The 22,605-nt window shown below is 45.8% G+C and overlaps 1 protein-coding gene across 3 annotated transcripts in view; it reads right to left on the bottom strand.

Annotated features, from left to right (window-relative positions):
• svp (COUP transcription factor 2) overlaps nt 1-22,605 on the bottom strand; it is a 385,031-nt gene that overhangs the window by 317,875 nt on the left and 44,551 nt on the right. For all 3 annotated transcript variants that reach the window (XR_011392399.1, XM_070088577.1, XM_053778538.2), the window contains one exon: nt 15,948-16,475. Coding sequence is in view for 2 of the 3 variants with exons in the window: in XM_070088577.1 (XP_069944678.1) it covers nt 15,948-16,475 (528 nt within the window). In the remaining variant the exon portion in view is untranslated. The remainder of the gene's footprint in view (nt 1-15,947; nt 16,476-22,605) is intronic.

The following is a 22,605-nucleotide window of genomic DNA, read 5'->3' as shown; positions in this document are numbered from 1 at the left end:
TGTCTTCAGTTCAGTATTATCCATATTGTCGGTATTGTCATCAGTTCGGCATTGTTAAAATTTCGGTACTGCCTCTCCCTCTTGGTTGCTGTTGCCACCACTGTCATTCTTCAGGTCACCGTGAGTCACTCGCACCTCACTCTGCGCCTATATATACTGTCTTTTTAACTTCTATATGTTAAGAAGTGATCAAGGTCCCAAGACCGAAACGTTTTCTAATAAATATGTCCTAGTGTTTGCTTAAATATCTTTCCAGATCAGCTGTGCTGTCACTTTGCTCCAGACTGTTGTCACCCTCAGCAGCAGTGTTGTCCGCCTCCTCAGCGACAGTGTTCTCAGCACATCTTGAAGCACCTCAGCCATTGTGAGAGACACTAAATGCTGATCCTTTGGCGTAATCTTGAGGTCACCTCCCTAGAAGGACACATCTCTGTGCTCTAACACCTCTCAGGCTCTCACACACTTTGGCCCCGCATAATGTGGCGCATGCAGGTATCTTCAACAAGTCCTCATACCGCCAGTGACGAACCTTCACATTTAAATGTTTTTCTTGGCCATCTCGTCGCTGTGTGACTCGCGGCAATTATTTGTTAATTTGCTCGTTTGTGGTTAAGTATATGTTTGTTTAGGTTCACGTAACCTCACCCCATGTTAATCTACATTAACTTAACAGAATTATGATATTTTTAGAAAGAAAATATTGAAGAGTTGAGAACCAGATGTTGAGTACGAGGTTGAAAAGTTGATTTAGTGAAAATGTAAATACGTTGCTTTCTTCTCCTCCTCGACCCTCACATCCATGCAGGCAGCTTCACCTTTCTCTCACATTCCTGCAGGCAGCTTCTCACTCCCTCACATAGTTCTGCTAATGGTGTGGAATGATAGGTGTGTGTGTGTGTGTGTGTGTGTGTGTGTGTGTGTGTGTGTGTGTGTGTGTGTGTGTGTGTGTGTGTGTGTGTGCGCGCGTGTGTGTGTGTTCGTGTGTGTGTGTGTGTGTGTGTGGATTTGAAAAGGATCATCATGGGCTTGGCATCTCTCGTTTTGAAAGTTCTCATTATCCATCCTATCATTTTCTTTGCACGTGCGATCGTGGCACTGTTGTGATCCTTGAAAGTGAGATCCTCAGACATTACTACTCCCAGGTCCCTTACATTATTTTCCGCTCTGTTGTATGGCCGGAGTCAGTAGTATACTCTGTTCTAGTTATTATCTCCTCCAGTTTTCCATAACAGGTAGTTGGAATTTGTCCTCATTGAACATCATATTGTTTACCGATGCCCACTGGAAAACTTTGTTTATATCTTCTTGGAGGTTAACCGCATCCTCAGCAGATGACAGCCTCATGCAGATCCTAGTATTATCCGCAAAGGATGATACGGTGCTGTGGTGTATATCTCTGTCTATGTCTGATATGAGGATAAGGAATAAGATGGGGGCGAGTACTGTGCCTTGTGGAACAGAGCTCTTCACTATGGCAGCCTCCGATTTAACTCTGTTGACCACTACTCTTTGTGTTCGATTTGTTAGGAAGTTGAAGATCAGTCTCCCCACTTTCCCAGTTATTCCTTTAGCACGTATTTTATGGGCTATTACGCCATGATCGCATTTGTCAAATGCTTTTGCAAAGTCTGTGTATATTACATCTGCATTCTGATTTTCTTCCAGTGCATCCAAGGCCATGTCATAGTGATCCAGTAGTTGTGAGAGGCAGGAGCGACCTGCCCTGAACCCATAGCCCAGTCATCACATCACTGACAGCCTGATCATCACATCACTGACAGCCTGGTCATCACATCACTGACAGCCTGGTCATCACATCACTGACAGCCTGGTCATCACATCACTGACAGCCTGGTCATCACATCACTGACAGCCTGGTCATCACATCAACAGACTGGACTAACACTTGAGCCTCACCCCACTCTGTGCTGGTCCATAATGGTCTAGCGTCTTACATGGTAATAATTAACACAGAGTGAAACAGAGCAATAAAAGCTTGTTCGTCCCTCTAAGATTTTCCAGGTGTAGACTGTCCCTCTAGGATTTTCCAGGTGTAGACTGTCCCTCTAGGATTTTCCAGGTGTAGATTGTCCCTCTAGGATTTTCCAGGTGTAGATTGTCCCTCTAGGATTTTCCAGATGTAGACTGTCCCTCTAGGATTTTCCAGATGTAGACTGTCCCTCTAGGATTTTCCAGGTGTAGACTGTCCCTCTAGGATTTTCCAGATGTAGATTGTCCCTCTAGGATTTTCCAGATGTAGACTGTCCCTCTAGGATTTTCCAGATGTAGACTGTCCCTCTAGGATTTTCCAGATGTAGACTGTCCCTCTAGGATTTTCCAGATGTAGACTGTCCCTCTAGGATTTTCCAGGTGTAGATTGTCCCTCTAGGATTTTCCAGATGTAGACTGTCCCTCTAGGATTTTCCAGATGTAGACTGTCCCTCTAGGATTTTCCAGATGTAGACTGTCCCTCTAGGATTTTCCAGGTGTAGACTGTCCCTCTAAGATTTTCCAGATGTAGACTGTCCCTCTAGGATTTTCCAGATGTAGACTGTCCCTCTAGGATTTTCCAGATGTAGACTGTCCCTCTAGGATTTTCCAGGTGTAGATTGTCCCTCTAGGATTTTCCAGATGTAGATTGTCCCTCTAGGATTTTCCAGATGTAGACTGTCCCTCTAGGATTTTCCAGATGTAGACTGTCCCTCTAGGATTTTCCAGATGTAGACTGTCCCTCTAGGATTTTCCAGGTGTAGATTGTCCCTCTAGGATTTTCCAGATGTAGACTGTCCCTCTAGGATTTTCCAGATGTAGACTGTCCCTCTAGGATTTTCCAGGTGTAGATTGTCCCTCTAGGATTTTCCAGGTGTAGACTGTCCCTCTAGGATTTTCCAGGTGTAGACTGTCCCTCTAGGATTTTCCAGGTGTAGACTGTCCCTCTAGGATTTTCCAGGTGTAGACTGTCCCTCTAGGATTTTCCAGGTGTAGACTGTCCCTCTAGGATTTTCCAGGTGTAGACTGTCCCTCTAGGATTTTCCAGGTGTAGATTGTCCCTCTAGGATTTTCCAGGTGTAGATTGTCCCTCTAGGATTTTCCAGGTGTAGATTGTCCCTCTAGGATTTTCCAGGTGTAGATTGTCCCTCTAGGATTTTCCAGGTGTAGATTATGATGTATCTCATGAGTAGTCTTCATTAATGTATAAAACCTGCCATATGCATACAAATCCGAGTGCAATTCGTACCCTTATGCCCTGTACCTCTATACAGTTCTTCATTCTTACTGTATGGAGGCATTTGGATTTTGCCCTCGTCAAACATCATGTTTTCCATACCTGGAGGGCTTTTCCGGGGGTCAACGCACCCTCCCCCTGGCTAGGTGGATGATCAGTGGATGTTATATTTTTAAAAGTGTTTTAGTATCTTCTACTGAAGCTACTTTCATTCTTATCGGAAAACGGAAAGCAATGTGACCCAGGAATAGAAAACTGCAAACTTTTTTTTTTAATAAGAGCCGAAGAAAACGGTAAACCATACTCAGGGAAGAGCCAAAGAAAACGGTAAGCCTTTCGCCGGGAGGAAGGGAGACAGAGCAACAGAAAACGGCTTGCGTTTCTCCGAGAGAACCACAGAGAACGTACAAATCAGTGTAGATTGTAAGCCAGAGGTAAACAAGATAATTACTTACAGTCATCAAGTGACTTGTTATGGTCACTCCCCCTCCCCCCTACCCCTTCCCTTCCCCCTTCTCCTCCTCCCCCTCCCCGTGTTTACAATCAATGTGCGCTATCACATTGAATTACTTTCTATGTAAACATGTTTTTGTCCTTTTCTGGCATTTTATTATTATTTTACTAACCTGACTAGATTCGATCCAAGGAAAGGGAGGGGTAGATCCTATGTATAGACAGACATACACACCTCTAGGTGTATATATACCATGACAAATGTATATAGACATTGACAAGGTCAGTGTATATACACTGAGATGCATATTTCTCGGTGTATATACATTATCACTTCGACAAAGCATTTGATTTCAAAATTTTATATATTAAGTACAGTACACTTAAAATATTGTTCAGATGAAAGTATACAGTAGTTATACCTCAGTAATTTTTGTATATCAGTATAATGGTTATCGTATATCAGCACAGTAGTTATCGTAAATCAATACATTAAATCCAAATATTTCTGTCAAGTGTCACGATAACTAAGCAATTGAAGGGACGGATAATGAGAACTTTCAAAACAATGGAAACTGTGCCAGTGGTGACAGTATTCACATTTCTTGTCTCTCGTTAAGAGTTCAGTGTTGATGGTCCGGTTAGGGGCAGGGAAGATATCAGAGATGGAACAAATACACAGGTCTTACATGACCTGCATAGAACCAATAAAACGTTTAAATTACCGGGGATGCCTCGAAGTCCTAAGTATGTACCCACTGGAGTGGAGTTTACCTGGAGTTTACCTGGAGAGAGTTCCGGGGGTCAACGCCCCCGCGGCCCGGTCTGTGACCAGGCCTCCTTAGGTCAGTGTCCCAGGATGCGACCCACACCAGTCGACTAACACCCAGGTACCCATTTTACTGATGGGGAACATAGACAACAGGTGGAAAGAAACACGTCCAATGTTTCTACTCTGGCTGGGAATCGAACCCAGGCCCTCACCGTGTGAAGCGAGAGCGTTAACCACCAGGCCACCAGAGAGAATGATATATAATATACACGTAGAAAGTACTCGAGGACCTAGTCTCAAATCTGCACAGTGCCTTAACACACACAACAAGTGTTTGACAACTTCTGGTAAGATGTTGAATAGCCTGGGACCACAGATTCTGACAAGGGTTTCCTTATCGTGCCCAAGGCACCCCTGCTTTTCACTGGGTTTACTTTACACTTCCTCTCATATCTCTCACTCCAGTATGATGTTAGGGCAGTGTGGAGATTTGGGTCCAGGCTCTCAAGTACTTTTCACATATTTATTATAATGTGTGTGTGTGTGTGTCTCTCTCTGTTCCAGTGAGTACATAGTTAGGACTTCAAGGAGTTCCCAGAATGCTGAATTTGCTCTATGTGGGCTATAGCCCACATAGAGCAATCTGTTCCAGCTCTGATACCTCTCCTGTCTTGAAATTAGGCCGTCAACACTGAGCAATACTCTAAACGAGAGAGCACAAGCAAATTAAAAAAGGCCAACTGATATTATTACGCTCAGGTGTTTGATGTGTTCCTTTCGTTCTATTTGATGATTCTCTTGGGTATTGTTTACAGTGTCCCTTTTGAGCTCTTCATTCTTTCCATATCTAGAAAGCTGGAACTTATCACCACTTAACGTCATGTTGTTCTCCACTGCCCACTGGAAACCCCTTCTTATATCTTTTAGTAAATTTTCCGTGTCTTCTACTAAGATTTTCATGCTTATTTTGGTATCATCCACAAATACAAATCTGTGGCGACTTTTTTTTATCTGTGTCTGCTATGAGGATGAGAAGCAGCATATAGGTACGTGGGCGTTAGTCTTCTGTTGTGGGTGGATATGTACGGTTATATGTCCTTAAAGCCAACTGCCACTGTTTATTTAGCAGTAGATAGTATCTGGGCGTTAGTCGACTGTTGTGGATTACTTCCTGGATGGTAGTAAGTATCGGCTTGGCCCAGGCATTGTAATGAGGTGAGTTACAACAGTTCGTAGCCTTTAAAGACAAAATGAATGATAAGAGATCAGCCAGTTATGTACAGTGGACAGTCACTGCTACTCTCCTACTAGCCTTGCCCTCACCTGACACCAGTCACTGCTACTCCCCCACTAGCCTTGCCCTCACCTGCCACCAGTCACTGCTACTCCCCCACTAGCCTTGCCCTCACCTGCCACCAGTCACTGCTACTCCCCCACTAGCCTTGCCCTCACCTGACACCAGTCACTGCTACTCCCCCACTAGCCTTGCCCTCACCTGACACCAGTCACTGCTACTCCCCCACTAGCCTTGCCCTCACTTGTCACCAGTCACTGCTACTCCCACACCAGTCATCCCCTCACCTGACAATAGTCACTGCTACTCCCACACCAGTCATCCCCTCGACAACAGTCACTGCTACTCCCACGCCTGCCATCCCCTCACCTGACAACAGTCACTGCTACTCCCACACCAGTCATCCCCTCATCTGACAACAGTCACTGCTACTCCCACACCAGTCATCCCCTCACCTGACAATAGTCACTGCTACTCCCACACCAGTCATCCCCTCGACAACAGTCACTGCTACTCCCACGCCTGCCATCCCCTCACCTGATGCTACTACACTTACGACAGTCTTCTCACTTCCTCATCATTATGATTCAATCAGGAGGTCGGATTTCGCAGGTTTGCAAACAGCCGTACAAGTGAGGTCGTGATTATGTGGAGAGGGGAAGGGTCGTGAGTCAGGTTACACGGAGGGGAGGAGCTGGAGGTGGTTTGTTGGAGGTGACGAGGGTGCTGTTGGTATGTTGGAGGTGACGGAGATGCTAAGGCGGGAGGGGTGTTGGCGATAATGAGAATGTTCTAGTGATGTGTTGGAGGCACTGATGCTGTGTTGGTAAGGTTTGTCAGGAAACAGGACAAGTGTTTCCTGACGCGAGTTTCAGTCTTATGATGACCCGCAACTGGAGCTTCTGGTCATCTGGCCTAGGCCTTCCGCTGGCTTACCGTCCCACCCCGCTTTAAAAATTATGGCTATAATTATAACCATTTATATGCCGGGAGGAATACCACCAACACCAGCACACACCACCAACGTCAGCACACACCACCAACGTCAGCACACACCACCAACACCAGTACACACCACCAACACCAGCACACACCACCAACACCAGTACACACCACCAACACCAGCACACACCACCAACACCAGTACACACCACCAACACCAGCACACACCACCAACGTCAGCACACACCACCAACACCAGTACACACCACCAACACCAGCACACACCACCAACACCAGCACACACCACCAACACCAACACACACTACCAACACCAGCACACACCACCAACACCAGCACACACCACCAACACCAGCACACACTACCAATACCAGCACACACCACCAACACCAGCACACACCACCAACACCAGCACACACCACCAACACCAGCACACACCACCAACACCAGCACACACCACCAACACCAGCACACACCACCAACACCAGCACACACCACCAACACCAGCACACACCACCAACACCAGCACACACCACCAACACCAGCACACACCACCAACACCAGCACACACCACCAACACCAGCACACACCACCAACACCAGCACACACCACCAACACCAGAGCACACCACCACCAACAGCACGACCGACATGCACCGCAGAAACAACAACACTAACGCACTAACATAGCAGAGAAAACCTTCATTAGATTTTTAAATTCTGCACCGAGTGGCTAGGCTAGTGAGAAGCTCCACTCATCCCGCGAGCTGACAATCACAAAAGCAGTACACAACAGTACAAATAGCTGACACGCCGTTAGCGATACCAACACCCTCTTCGGCTGCACCAGAGGATGGTATGGGAATACCAGCCAGTTGTAGATATTCAGAAGCGGTAGCTGGATGTTTCAATCACGCAACGTTTCTCCGGTACAGCAGGCTGTATCAGGTCCACCAGATTGTCTGGTGGCAGTATATTACAGTGACTCAGGGAATCGTAATGACACGATTGCAAACAAACCATTCCACGGGTGACCGCGGGTTCAAACTCCACCCGTGGTATGGTTAGTACATTACAGTAGCAGGGGGGAGAGAGAGAGAGAGAGAGAGAGAGAGAGAGAGAGAGAGAGAGAGAGAGAGAGAGAGAGAGAGAGAGAGAGAGAGAGAGAGAGAGAGAGAGATACAACTGAAGACAAGGACAAACACAAAATGCAGATGCACAGCAATTCCTCTGGCCCACAATAGCAGGTTATTTGTAGTAGTTGCAGAATACATTCTGAAGGCGTCCAGGTCCTTAGACTTGATTATAAGCATTATAAGTTTTTTTAAAGGGGGCATAGTAAACATGAGTATCCCGGGCTGTTGTCTGCAGCATCAGCAAGAGGATTAGTGTGAGTCAACGGTGATGGCAACAACAAAATCCAGAACAGAAGAGCTTAACCGCTCTGTATCAACAGAAGCTGCGGCATCAACAGGCGCAGCAGCATCGAAATGAAGAGCAATAACAAGAGCAGCAATGCTAACAGAGGAACAGAACCAAGAAAAGCAGCATTACTAACAGAGCAACTGGACCAAGAGGAGCAGCATAGCTAACAGCAATTGGACCAAGAGGAATAGCATAGCATTAACAGGAAGAGCTTCACTGTTAATCATCATCAGGAAAATCAGCGGTTATGTTACAGTGGGTGAGGTGAGGGAGTCAGGCAGGGTCACCTTGCCTCCGGTTCGAGCCTCGGCCACACTATATTCATGAGGCCAACTTTATATGTTAATGCGGAGATTAATATCTCGTAATTGCTTAATCTAATGCAACAGTAACCCGGGATGGATAGCCAGATGAAATTGCCGAGATAGCGAGGTTAATGCAGTGCTAAACTGAGTGTGAATGACGGAGATGTGGTCAGGCGTGTATCAGTATCGAGAATGTCCGTCTCAATGCGATCACCGTCCGTCACCTGTGCGATCCCCGGCCCTCACTTGTGAGATCATGCGCAACTTGCCATTCTACGCTGCCTGCGACTCGCAACCTCACGGGGAACACAGCAATGAAGAGCGATATTTTCAACAGGAACTTGGACCACTGTCTCCCGTTAATGCCTGAGCAAGTGAGCCTTCAGGCAGCCTGGCCTCAGGCAGGACCGCGAGGATCAAAACACCCTCGAAGCCGGTCACAGGCGTGTCACAGGCCAATCCACTTCGCTCTACTAACTTTTCCCATAAATTGCTGATGAGTGACCTTTGGTGGTGGAAAACGTGCGTGGTTTAGTAAGGTCAGCGTCGCGTCATCACTCAATGCCTGTCATTGTTGGCGGTCCGTGGAGAGCTCCAGCTGATGGCCTTTCCTCCCTGCGGCAGCAGACCCGAGCACCGTGATCTTAACACAGACTTCTCTGTATAGCAAGCCAGGCAGCTGGCCAAAACTGCGTATGACACTGATCAGTTACAGCTGCGGAAACAATAGAAAAGTTGGAGAGAATGACGCTCGGTCGATGTGATGAATGATGATCTTTGTTTACAACGCCACTTGTTTACAACGCCACTTGTGTAGGAGTGGTTGCATTCGTGTTGTGACACAGACAATATTGCAAAGCAAATTTTCGAGCTGTGTAGAGCGAAACATTGCCACTACGAGAGAGACCTCTGCATCTGTGTGTCATCTTCAATAGTTAAGTTGCAGTAGAGAGAAAACTCGGCGTGTGGCAAGAGTAGCGACATTTGGAAAGCCTAGTGACCACAAAATCAGTGGTCCTTTACGGCTGTTTTCCTTTAAGATAGGTGTCTGGATAAAGGTGGAGAGCTCTTGATCCCTAGAATTGGAGCTATCCTCCACCTCTCCTAGTATCAAACCTGATTCCCTCCCACAGGCGCTTTGTGACTCCACAACAACGATTATTAATTCTACTACTACTAATAATAATAATGAGTTATCCGAGGATAATAGACGAATTATTTCTTTTTCTTTCCTTACTTATCTCTCTCTTTTCCTCGTCTTTATCTGTTTTCCTCCTCTATCTCATTCTTCTCTTCCTCCTTTTCTTTCTTTCCCTTTCTTCTCATCCTCTTCCCTTTTTATCTCTTTCTCCTCCTCTTCTTTCTTCATCTCTGTCTTCTTTCCTCTCTCTATCTCTTTCTTTTTTCTTTCTCATCTTCACTTTTTCTTTCATCTCCTCACCTCTTTCTCTATCTTTCCTCTTTCTCATCCCCTCTCTTTCTTCTATTCATTCTTCGTCTTTTCATTTTCGAAATAATTTGCCAATAATACCAGCAGAAAATCATGAAAAAAAAGACACCTTAGATTAATAATGCAGGAATAGTAATAGTAAAGCAATAAAGTAGTAATAGTGGTAATAAAATATTAATGATAATTAATGATAATATAGCATTGGTTAATAGAACAGGTGACATACACAGCGTAGTAGTGTATTTATATATACACACACACACACACACACACACACACACACACAAGATGAACTTACATGAAATAAAGTAATATGTAAATATTGTTAATTTGATCCAAACTTAATGTGTGTGTGTGTGTGTGTGTGTGTGTGTGTGTGTGTGTGTGTGTGTGTGTGTGTGTGTGTGTGTGTGTGTGAGTGTGTGTGTGAGTGTGTGTGTGAGTGTGTGTGTGTGTGTGTGTGTGTGTGTGTGTGTGTGTGTGTGTGTGAATTGTATATATGTATGCATGGGTATATGCTTAGCTTGGATGTATATACGCACAGATGTATATCTACATTGTGATGAGATGCTCGTGTTTGTTATGAAGTGGCAGAGCAAGTAGCTGTAACCTCTTGTGTTTACTTATTAAAGACTTAACTCTTCACTTTCACATTCTCCTCCTCCACTTCCTAATACTACTTCTGCTTCTGCTTCTCCTCCTATTCGACTCTTGTGTAGGCGAAACGTTTCGGAATAAAGTTGCCTAACTGTTGCCTATGTGTCTTACCTACCAACCTGTCGGTATTGTATACCATTTTAATGTTCATCTTGTCAGACACTGCAACACTTGGCATCTTGATACAGAAAACACCTTGGACAAACTTTTCAAGTGAGAATTGTTGGATCTGAGAGGGACCTGACCTTTCAGTGGCTACATTCTCACTACTACTACTACTCTGCACCTCTCCTTCCGACAGTATTTAAGTCTCCGCACTGTCGCTTGATCTTCAGATAGTTCCTGACTATGGAACTGAACTTCTCCAGGCCGAGGGACTGACAACCTCAAATTCTACGACTTTAAGGGTGATGGACTGATTACATCGTCTTCTCTACTGTTCCTGCCTACTTTCTGTATTCGACTGAAGAAGCCTACTGTGTAGGCGAAACGTTTCGGAATAAAGTTGCCTAACTGTTGCCTATGTGTCTTACCTACCAACCTGTCGGTATTGTATACCATTTTAATGTTCATCTTGTCAGACACTGCAACACTTGGCATCTTGATACAGAAAACACCTTGGACAAACTTTTCAAGTGAGAATTGTTGGATCTGAGAGGGACCTGACCTTTCAGTGGCTACATTCTCACTACTACTACTACTCTGCACCTCTCCTTCCGACAGTATTTAAGTCTCCGCACTGTCGCTTGATCTTCAGATAGTTCTTGACTATGGAACTGAACTTCTCCAGGCCGAGGGACTGACAACCTCAAATTCTACGACTTTAAGGGTGATGGACTGATTACATCGTCTTCTCTACTGTTCCTGCCTACTTTCTGTATTCGACTGAAGAAGCCTACTGTGTAGGCGAAACGTTTCGGAATAAAGTTGCCTAACTGTTGCCTATGTGTCTTACCTACCAACTTCTCCTCCTGCTATCCTTCTGCTACTCTTCTCCTCCTCCCGCTACTGAAAGCCCGAAGCTACATCATATACACAGGTTACTCCTGTCTATCACAACTCCTGGATCATTGCGGCTTGGTCCAGGATGCACTGGAAGACAAGATAAATGCTTATATAGTGAACACTGATTTTGCAAAAGCGTTCGACAGGTGCGACCATGGTGTCATGCTGTCGAAAATGTATACAATAGGAATAACTGGAAACGTGGGTAGATGGATACATAACTTCTTAAACAGAACCCATAGAGTCGTAGTAAACAAAGTGAAGTCGGAGATTACCACAGTGAAAAACTGTTTCTCAAGGCACAGCACTCGCCCCGTTTCTGTTTCTCATTCTTATAATAGACATCGACAAGGAAATAAATCGTAGCACCAGTAACCTCCTTTGCTGATGACACAAAAGACTGGCATCTGTCGCAGGCATAAGAAATCTTCAAGCGGATATAAATTAAGTCTTTGAGTGGCCTAAGAAAACAATATGATGTTTAACGAGGGCAAGTTTCAGTCGTTTCACTATGGAGGAAATAAACACTATAACGGAGTACAAGTAAAACTCAAACCATTCAGTAGAAGGAAAGTTCCATGTGCGAGACTTAAGAGTAATCATGTCAGATCTCTCATTCAAGAACAATAACAATATTACCAGTGTTATCGCAAGGAAAATGATAAGCTGGATAATTAGAATTTTCCTGGCAAGAGACGCTGAGCCAATGTCTATACTCTTCAAATCAATTGTTCTCTCCAGGCTGGAATCTGCTGTATACTAACGATCCCCTTCAAGGCAGGCGAGATATCTGACTTGAAAATGTAGGGAGTTTTCAAAGCACGTAATCAGGCATCTCAACTAGAGGGACTTGTCCCAAATCTGAACACTGAAATCACTCCATAACAAGAAGAGAATTGGTAAATGGTGTAAAATACCTCAAGGGACGCACTGAGTATAGCAAGAGAGAACTCTGAGTGTCAGAGGACCCCGACTCATCAACACCCTTCCTCCATGCATAAGGGGAATTCCCAATAAACCTCTGTCTGTCTTCGAGAGGGAACCAGACAAGTTCCTCAAATCAGTTCCTGACCAGCCGGGATTTGGATCGTACGTTAGACGGCGTACGGCCAGCAGTAACAGCTTAGCTGATCAGGCCATAATCCATGAATCGGCCTGGTCTGGGCCCAAGCCGGAAGAGGGGCGTTGACCCCAGGATATATCCCTCTAGGTATCCTCCAGGTATTCTGGTTCTGCTGAAGGTTGTAGTTTCAGCACTCACATTCCTTCACGTCTAGTGTGCGTCTCCATGCCCTAACCTCACTCACACAACAACCCTCACTCTCCTTACGTTATTTTTTTTACGTTACTATTCACAACGTCAGTTTCTTAACGCTCTCAGTAAATATACAAGCAACATTTCCTTGTTATATTAAATTAACTTACGATAGGCTGGGAAAGGTTCAGTCGAGTTGGATTAGGTTGGGTTACGTTACGTGTACCTATGAAAAAAGTACATTGAAATTGACAAATATGCATATTCAAAAAGTGCTTCTATACGTCTGGCAACGAGGTGTGCTGGAGTAAGCAGGAAGCGCATAAATCCGTATGATTACACGTGGTGCGCAGGATATTGTACACAAGAGTTGCGTCACTCTCAGCACATGTCTTGCTGAGAGAACAAAAAAGGTACAATACCGTGACTGGAACAATACACAAATAACCCGCACATAGGAGAGAGGAGCTTATGACGACGTCTCGGTCCCACTTGGACCATTTACAAGTCACACTAACACACGTCATAAACTTAGTCCCTTTGTTGAGGAATTAAACCGTTCGTGACTGGTGGTGAGCAGGTTACATGCACCCTTAATGATCCTCGTGTAGTCGACAGGCTTCCAACCCCATTAACAACCCAACCTCTTGATGCAAAGAATCGGACTTGTCTTTCCATTATTATAATTATATTGTAATCATGGGGGAGAGCTAAACCCATAGGATTATACAGCGCATGTGGGGGGAGATGGAAGGTATTCAGGCTCAATTCAGGGAACTGGAGCACAGATCCAATTCCCTAGATCAAGAGCCCCCTCACCAGCGTCGAGGAACCTCCCTTGAGGGGTTCCCTTGAGTAAATCCTCCTTGACTTCCATTCCTCCAGGGGACTTGATAAGTTCCCTAAGTCAGAATCTGATCAACTGGGCTGCCGTGTCTACGTTGGATTGCGCGCGGCCAGCACCGACAGCCTGATTGGTCAGGCATTCAAATAGAAGGCCTGGTCTGTGACTAGACCGTCGGGGTCACCTGGCACAGCCTACAGGCATAAACTAGGGAAGGAGATGTATGAGAGAGAGAGAGAGAGAGAGAGAGAGAGAGAGAGAGAGAGAGAGAGAGAGAGAGAGAGAGAGAGAGAGAGAGAGAGAGAAGAGAATGTGAGCCAAGGCGAGAGATGGTCCCTGCAGATTGGTCCTCGTCAGGAGAAAGTCACAGCTGACTGCGGGTGATGCATTTTCCTCCTGTAGCACTAGGAGAGAGAGTGAAAGTGAGTGATGAGAGAGTGATAGTAATGAGAACGAAAGCAGTTAATGGTGAACCAGAGAGATGAGAGTGATCAGAGAGAGATGGAAGGGGAGGGAAATGAGGGAAATGGGAGAATGAAGGAAGGAACGAAGGTAGTGGGGAGTGAAGATGAGAGAAAGAGAGGGGTTAATAAAACAAGGAGGCAGGAAGTGTGCTGACCAAGTAATTAAATGATCAACCTCTTCCTCTCCACAGCTGCAGCATCAGCAGCAGCAGCAGCAGCAGCAGCAGCAGCAGCAGCAGGTACAGCAACAGTATCACTGGCAAGAAAACGAGCAACTATAGTAGGAACGGTAGCAGCAAAAGTAGCAGTAGTAGTACTAACAGCAGCAAACAGCAGCTGCTGCACTCGAGAAGGCAACGGTACTCACCTGTCGGACGTAATCCAATATTTCGTGGTTAATCCAGGCTTGTTGAATCTAAGTCTGGATGAAGCACTGGTACGCTCCATTGATTTGGTTAGAGTATGCTGAGTAGATGTGTCGGTGGTATGCTAAATGGATGTGTCTGGTGTGTGCTGAGTGGACGTAGATGTCTGATATGCTGAGTGGGTTGTGTCAGAGGTATGCTGAGTAGGTGTGTCTGGGGTATGGTGAGCAGATGTGTGTGAGTATGCTGAATGGGTGGTATGCTAAGTGTGGCGATGATATACACTGATATCATCACTGAGTGTGGTGGTAATATCACACTTTAAAGTTATACAGTGGACTCGGTGAAAAGCGGTGTTCCTCAAGGCACAGTGCTCGCCCCATTCTTTTATTTTTTTCTCATTCTCCTATCTGACACAAACAAAGGTGTGAATCATGGTGCTCTGTCATCCTTCACAGACGATACTAGAATTTATAACGAGGGTCACCTACCGAGGGACACAGCAAGCCTTCAAGCCGACGCCAACCATTTATCCATCGAAGAATGGGAAGTAATCAGGTTCGATCCGAAAGGGAGGGGATGATAACACCAGTTCCTTGAGAAGCGTGTTCTACAGCAGCATCTGGGCATCATCCCCATTGAAGGATAGTGGTATGGAACGATGGGGTAAGTGATGGCATTGACACTGTGATGGTATACTTAAGACAAGTATACCATCTTTATTGTTGAAACGTTTCGCGTACACATTAGGTTTCTTCAGTCAGATACAGAGGCAGCAGGTGTAGTAGTGAAATGAAGAGGATGTAATCAGTCCGTCAGCCAAGGTTGATGGGCTGATGTCGAAACGTTCCAACAATAAAGATACCCAATTGTTACACATGTATCTTGATCATCAACGTTGGTATTTTATACATCTGTCGACATACTTGGGTTGTGTACTTGGCAGAGTATCCATCCACTGTTAGGATATACTGGGTTGCTTCGTGAGTTGTGTATGTATGCACACTGGAGGGGGTAGCACCGCCTCCACAACATCTCCAGGACCAGCCCCCAGACACACACAAACTCTACTACACCTTAGTGAAAGAAGCGTTGAGTCATTAACGTGTGTCTTGTGTTGGCATGGCGCCCGAGGTCTTACTGACCCAGGTTCACTAACACTGGCTGACTCACACCTTACCCCTTCCCCTTCCAGCACACCTGGTGCTCACCTGGGTTGTTGTGGCATTTTGCTACACACTACTCCATCCCTTAGCGTTTCTTATGAATGAATGAATATATAATTTTCGTTCATATATATATATATATATATATATATATATATATATATATATATATATATATATATATATATATATATATATATATATATATATATATATATAGAATACCTAATGCCTTTCTTGGATCGCTCAGCGTCATAATCATGTATAGTTATTGTATTCGTTATTACAGAACTGTGCCAGGACTTACCTGAGGTGAAGAGGACGATGGCTTTGAGACAGGAGTACTCAGCGGAGTCCACGTGGAGCGCCTTCAACTTCTCCACCTGCTCTTGGAAGATGCGGATATGGTCCATGAAGGCGACTACTCTGTCCGCCGCCATGGGCGAGGCATGGAGGCCTGCGGCAGCCAACAGCGGCGCTACATGGAGGGGCATGGAGCACTGAGAGGCGTTTAAAACGAAGAGCTCCGACCAGACCAGCCGCAGCAGCGCTACCTGATCCGTTACCTGCAGCTCAGGGAAGAAGGGGATGTTCTTGGCCCAGCCCACGGCTGAGAAGAGCAAGCGAGAGGCCAGCTCGCAGATGTTGTCCACGCCCATGATGTTGTTAGCGTTCATACACTGGCCGTAGGGCGAGGTGGGGAAGGGCTCGGCACGCAGCAACAGTGAGATATATGAAGAGAGGTAAGTGTGCCCGTTGAGAGTGTCACCATTGGCCATGAACTGGCTGGGCATACCCATGCCCTGTGAAGGTGGGATTCGACCTCGCTGCACAGCTGCAAAGAAACACACATCAAGGTTACACCTGAAACAAGCAGTGGCGACACAGGTTAGAACAAACAAAGAAATCCGTTCTCCGCCCATAAGATGCTTTACAATTTAGGGAAGTGACTATTAGTGACAGGCCAGTAACTGGCACTTACCTAGCTAGTTACCTGGCTAGACCAGTGACAGCATACTAGATGCCACTAACCCCGCTAGTTACCTAGCGCTACCACTAAATCTACGTTTGTCATATGAGGTCTTAATACCATGTATCATGGATATATATATGTTGCTTTACAGGTGGAGGTAGGATCGAATCTCCGCTCCTCCACGAGCTTATGTTTATATGAATCAAACCATACGGGTTTAGCTTGTCATTATTATTTAATGGGAAGGTTTGATCCAAGGTAGGGAAGGGTAGTCCCATCTCTTTGAAACAAGAGCCTTCCACAAACCCATGAGGGCTTTACCAGCATAAAGAACTTAACAGGGCCAGCCTGGGCCACGAGTTCTATACTCACACACACACACACACACACACACACACACACACACACACACACACACACACACACACACACACACACACACACACACACACACAAGCAGGGATAACAGGGAAGGCACTACAATGGATCAGGGAATACTTGTCAGGAAGACAGCAGCGAGTCATGGTACGTGGCGAGGTGTCAGATTGGGCACCTGTGACCAGCGGGGTCCCACAGGGGTCAGTCCTAGGACCAGTGCTGTTTCTGGTATTTGTGAACGACATGACGGAAGGAATAGACTCCGAGGTGTCCCTGTTTGCAGATGACGAAGTTGATGAGAAGAATTCATTCGATCGAAGACCAGGCAGAACTACAAAGGGATGTGGACAGGCTGCAGACATGGTCCAGCAATTGGCTCCTGGAGTTCAATCCCACCAAGTGCAAAGTCATGAAGATTGGGGAAGGACAAAGAAGACCGCAGACGGAGTACAGTCTAGAGGGCCAGAGACTACAAACCTCGCTCAAGGAAAGATCTTGGGGTGAGTATAACACCAGGCACATCTCCTGAAGCGCACATCAACCAAATAACTGCTGCAGCATATGGGCGCCTAGCAAACCTCAGAACAGCATTCCGGCATCTTAATGTGGAATCTATAAAGTAAAAGGACACAAGTGCAACTAATGTGTCCTTTTACTTTACATATTGTCGGTAATTCTGCCAACTTTATTAATATGGAATCGTTCAGGACCCTGTACACCGTCTACGTTAGGCCCATATTAGAGTATGCGGCACCAGTTTGGAACCCACACCTAGCCAAGCACGTAAAGAAACTAGAGAAAGTGCAAAGGTTTGCAACAAGACTAGTCCCAGAGCTAAGAGGTATGTCCTACGAGGAGAGGTTAAGGGAAATCAACCTGACGACACTGGAGGACAGGAGAGATAGGGGGGACATGATAACGACATACAAAATACTGAGAGGAATTGACAAGGTGGACAAAGACAGGATGTTCCAGAGATGGGACACAGCAACAAGGGGACACAGTTGGAAGTTGAAGACACAGATGAATCACAGGGATGTTAGGAAGTATTTCTTCAGCCACAGAGTAGTCAGGAAGTGGAATAGTTTAGGAAGCGATGTAGTGGAGGCAGAATCCATACATAGCTTTAAGCAGAGGTATGATAAAGCTCACGGTTCAGGGAGAGTGACCTAGTAGCGACCAGTGAAGAGGCGGGGCCAGGAGCTTGGACTCGACCCCTGCAACCTCAACTAGGTGAGTACACACACACACACACACACACACACACACACACACACACACAAATATGTTGATTAATAAATTCGTAAATAAATAAAGTTTAGGGCGTGTCCATAAGTCCGCCGCCTCCCAGTGTCACATTACTTACTAGACACCTTGAATACTGATACTAGTTGCAACTCCTCCTACATCCACTTCCACTTGCATTGGGATGATGAAGTCCAGTGTGCATGCAGGTGCTCATGGCTCAACTGGTAGCAGTCTCAGTTCACACACACTGAGGAACCGGCGTTCGATCCCCGGACTAGTGCAAAAGTTGGATGTATTTTGGCACACCTACTATCCCTATTCACCTAGCCTTAAGTAAGCACCTTGCAATGAGCCGACTGGTGCGGGTCGCATTTCGGAGAAGAAAACTGAAGGATTCCTTAGTGAAAGTAAGCCAGCCTGATGACAGTACCTTACTGGGTTATACTGGGTTACTAACCCTCCTGGCTAATAGACCCAACAAATTCTTCAACTTCAATTAGATTCTGATCAGAGTTTGCACTGTTTGACATCTTTATATCCCGTACCAGATTCTCATTATTTGTAAATATAAGTTCAGGAGTGTTTTCTAATTTGTCTGATTCTACTAAGAGAGTCCTAACTGCTCATCTGCATGTGACTGTTCATCCAGACTGCCTCCTGAGACCTTTGCTCTTACAGCGTTCGCTATTCTTTTTTTCATTTCAGGTGTCTTAAATTGACATAAGCGAAAGGATGTGTGGGGCCGCGTTCGAAACGTTTTCAAGGTAGTTGTACATGACCGACTAGATGAAGAATGAGATATGTACAATACCTGGGTATCTTTATTTGTAGACGTTTCGCCATTCAGTGACTTTATCAATACAAATTCAAGGACATTATAGGAACACTGTATAACTAAAATACAAAAGACGACGTAATCAGTCCCTCAGCCTTAGTGTTGGTGACGAGTACCGTAGTCTACAAAACTATGGCACATGTGTCTTAATTCTTTCGAGGCAGTGTTCCACTATAATAAGTGATCTTTAAACTGCTGGCAACTTGCATCAGGAGATTTATATACATGAGCGATATGTAAATTCGTATTTTATATTTTCACTGCCCAAAACACCGACATTTGTGGTGCATCACAGTGCAAATTAGCGACTAACACAGGAGAATGAACTACGCTGTGAGCCACGGCCTCGATCTGCACCTCCTTCCTCCCTCACCACCACATTAAAGTGTAATTGCTTTAATGTGAAGACAAATGTTGGGTTTGAACCTGTGTCAATATTTGCTCTAGCTGTGCCACTCGGGCCTCCAGCGGGCCGCTAACTGCAACAGCCTGGTTAACCAGGCAACCAACACGGAAGCCGGACTTCAGGCTAGGCTGGGAGAGTAGAAGAACCCTTGAAACCGATCACAGGTACGTCAGTGCCCTTCGTCAGTATGCGTGAAAGGAGGACTGGCGTAAAATATTCCTACGAGCTTCTGAATCCAATAATTTGCCAGTTTATGGCCGCCGGAATCTAAACGAGTTTGTGGTAACACATCACTAAGGATGTACACTAGGTTACGGCACCAGGGAGGGGATTAAGTAACCCAGGAGGGGGTTACGGCACCAGGGAGGGGGTTAAGCAACCCCGTAGGGGGTTACGGAACTAGGGTGGGAGGAGCAGGGAATTCATGAAGTAAAAAAAACCTGGAGATAGCCCGAGATAGCCAAGAACTTATGATAAATAACATACTAACATCCTACAAGACTTCCCCAAATCCTCTACTTTGGTGGGTTGGATCCCTCACTTAGGGTTAGGGAGCCTAAGGCCGCACATTACTATTTTCTGGTGAATATCTTTTATGTATTTTTGTATCTGTAATTATTTTTCTGTGACGTACCTGTGGCTGGTTTCGAGAATTATTCTCCTCCCAGCTAACCTTATCTAAGCTGCTCCTGAGGACGGTAACCAATATGAAAGGTCTCGCTTCTCCAGGATAGGGGACTGACCACAGTACCTGATCAGACGGGCTGTGATTCGTACGTTAGTGTGCTTGTGGTCAGCATGGTTGATCAGACCGTGATCCACCAAGAAGCCTGGTCACAGACCAGGCCGTGGGGGCGTTGATTCCCGAAACCCTCTCCAGGTATATTCCAGGTACATCAAAAACTATTTCTCCAAGGGTGATGGACTGGTTACATCATCTTCACCTTACTACTACGTCTGCTGCCTCCAATTAATTCTCCTCTGTAGCTGACTAAAGCAGCTTACTGCGTAGACTTCTTTAGTCAACAACAGAGGTACCCAACTATTGCATGTGTGTCTGACTCTTCAAGGTCCTGATTGTTGGAGATAAGTTTAGTAAACAATGCTTTACGTTTTATTTATGCTTGTTTAAACATCAGTGACGTTGTAATCTGAGTAAATTGTGATGGAGATTGTTGTGTCTCTTGATAAGATTGTACTTGATCGCTCCCCAGTCAGCAGCATTTGATTGATTCCTAGAGTTTATACCACTCCTGCATCCTGGCTCGGGATGAAGCTTGCCTGGTGCTTCCTTGGTCATCTAGGGTCCTGTTGCTTCCTTGGTCATCTAGGGTCCTGTTGCTTCCTTGGTCATCTAGGGTCCTGTTGCTTCCTTGGTCATCTAGGGTCCTGTTGCTTCCTTGGTCATCTAGGGTCCTGTTGCTTCCTTGGTCATCTAGGGTCCTGTTGCTTCCTTGGTCATCTAGGGTCCTGTTGTTTCCTTGGTCATCTAGGGTCCTGTTGCTTCCTTGGTCATCTAGGGTCCTGTTGCTTCCTTGGTCATCTAGGGTCCTGTTGCTTCCTTGGTCATCTAGGGTCCTGTTGCTTCCTTGGTCATCTAGGGTCCTGTTTCTTCCTTGGTCATCTAGGGTCCTGTTTCTTCCTTGGTCATCTAGGGTCCTGTTGCTTCCTTGGTCATCTAGGGTCCTGTTTCTTCCTTGGTCATCTAGGGTCCTGTTGCTTCCTTGGTCATCTAGGGTCCTGTTGCTTCCTTGGTCATCTAGGGTCCTGTTGCTTCCTTGGTCATCTAGGGTCCTGTTGCTTCCTTGGTCATCTAGGGTCCTGTTGCTTCCTTGGTCATCTAGGGTCCTGTTGCTTCCTTGGTCATCTAGGGTCCTGTTGCTTCCTTGGTCATCTAGGGTCCTGTTGCTTCCTTGGTCATCTAGGGTCCTGTTGCTTCCTTGGTCATCTAGGGTCCTGTTGCTTCCTTGGTCATCTAGGGTCCTGTTGCTTCCTTGGTCATCTAGGGTCCTGTTGCTTCCTTGGTCATCTAGGGTCCTGTTTCTTCCTTGGTCATCTAGGGTCCTGTTTCTTCCTTGGTCATCTAGGGTCCTGTTGCTTCCTTGGTCATCTAGGGTCCTGTTTCTTCCTTGGTCATCTAGGGTCCTGTTGCTTCCTTGGTCATCTAGGGTCCTGTTGCTTCCTTGGTCATCTAGGGTCCTGTTGCTTCCTTGGTCATCTAGGGTCCTGTTGCTTCCTTGGTCATCTAGGGTCCTGTTGCTTCCTTGGTCATCTAGGGTCCTGTTGCTTCCTTGGTCATCTAGGGTCCTGTTGCTTCCTTGGTCATCTAGGGTCCTGTTTCTTCCTTGGTCATCTAGGGTCCTGTTGCTTCCTTGGTCATCTAGGGTCCTGTTGCTTCCTTGGTCATCTAGGGTCCTGTTGCTTCCTTGGTCATCTAGGGTCCTGTTGCTTCCTTGGTCATCTAGGGTCCTGTTTCTTCCTTGGTCATCTAGGGTCCTGTTGCTTCCTTGGTCATCTAGGGTCCTGTTGCTGAGGTCCCGCTGGTCCACACAGCCACCAAAAGCCTAGTTCATCCTCAGATATAGTGTGATTGCACTTCTAGTAGACAGTAACAGTTTTAATAGCTGGTATAAATTTATAGAACAGAAGCGGAACAATTTCTAGTGCAGTATTATCGCCTATCAGCTTCCATTTTACATTTCCAAGAAGGATATTTGGTGCAATATTCTTCAGGTTTTCCAGGCAACTGCCTGTTTTCCTTGCATGTTTATTGAACTCTTCTGTCTTTGCTAATGATGGTTTGTACACGAAAATAACTTCAAGGCGTTGAGTGTCGTGTACTGTGCCGCTGTGTCGTGTACAACACAGGTGGTGTTGTATCGTCAACAACGCAGGGGGTGCCGTGCATCGTATACAAGCCAGCAACAAGCTTGATTTGCGTCAGTGTCGTAAGAATAAGGTTTTATACCTGACACTCGATGAACGACCTTGCTCCTGATAGCGGCCACTACACATGTTTGGGAGTCGATGACTGGCCCACTCACCCCTAGGCCTACCCCCGGGGTAATTATGATACCAACACAATCACATTGTTGATATACAATACAGATAAGTTGATGAATGAG

The sequence above is a fragment of the Cherax quadricarinatus genome, chromosome 25, assembly GCF_038502225.1.
Source record: "Cherax quadricarinatus isolate ZL_2023a chromosome 25, ASM3850222v1, whole genome shotgun sequence".
Classification (NCBI taxonomy): domain Eukaryota; kingdom Metazoa; phylum Arthropoda; class Malacostraca; order Decapoda; family Parastacidae; genus Cherax; species Cherax quadricarinatus.
Note: the sequence above shows the minus strand (reverse complement) of the source record. Positions and strands in the feature narration are given on the sequence as shown.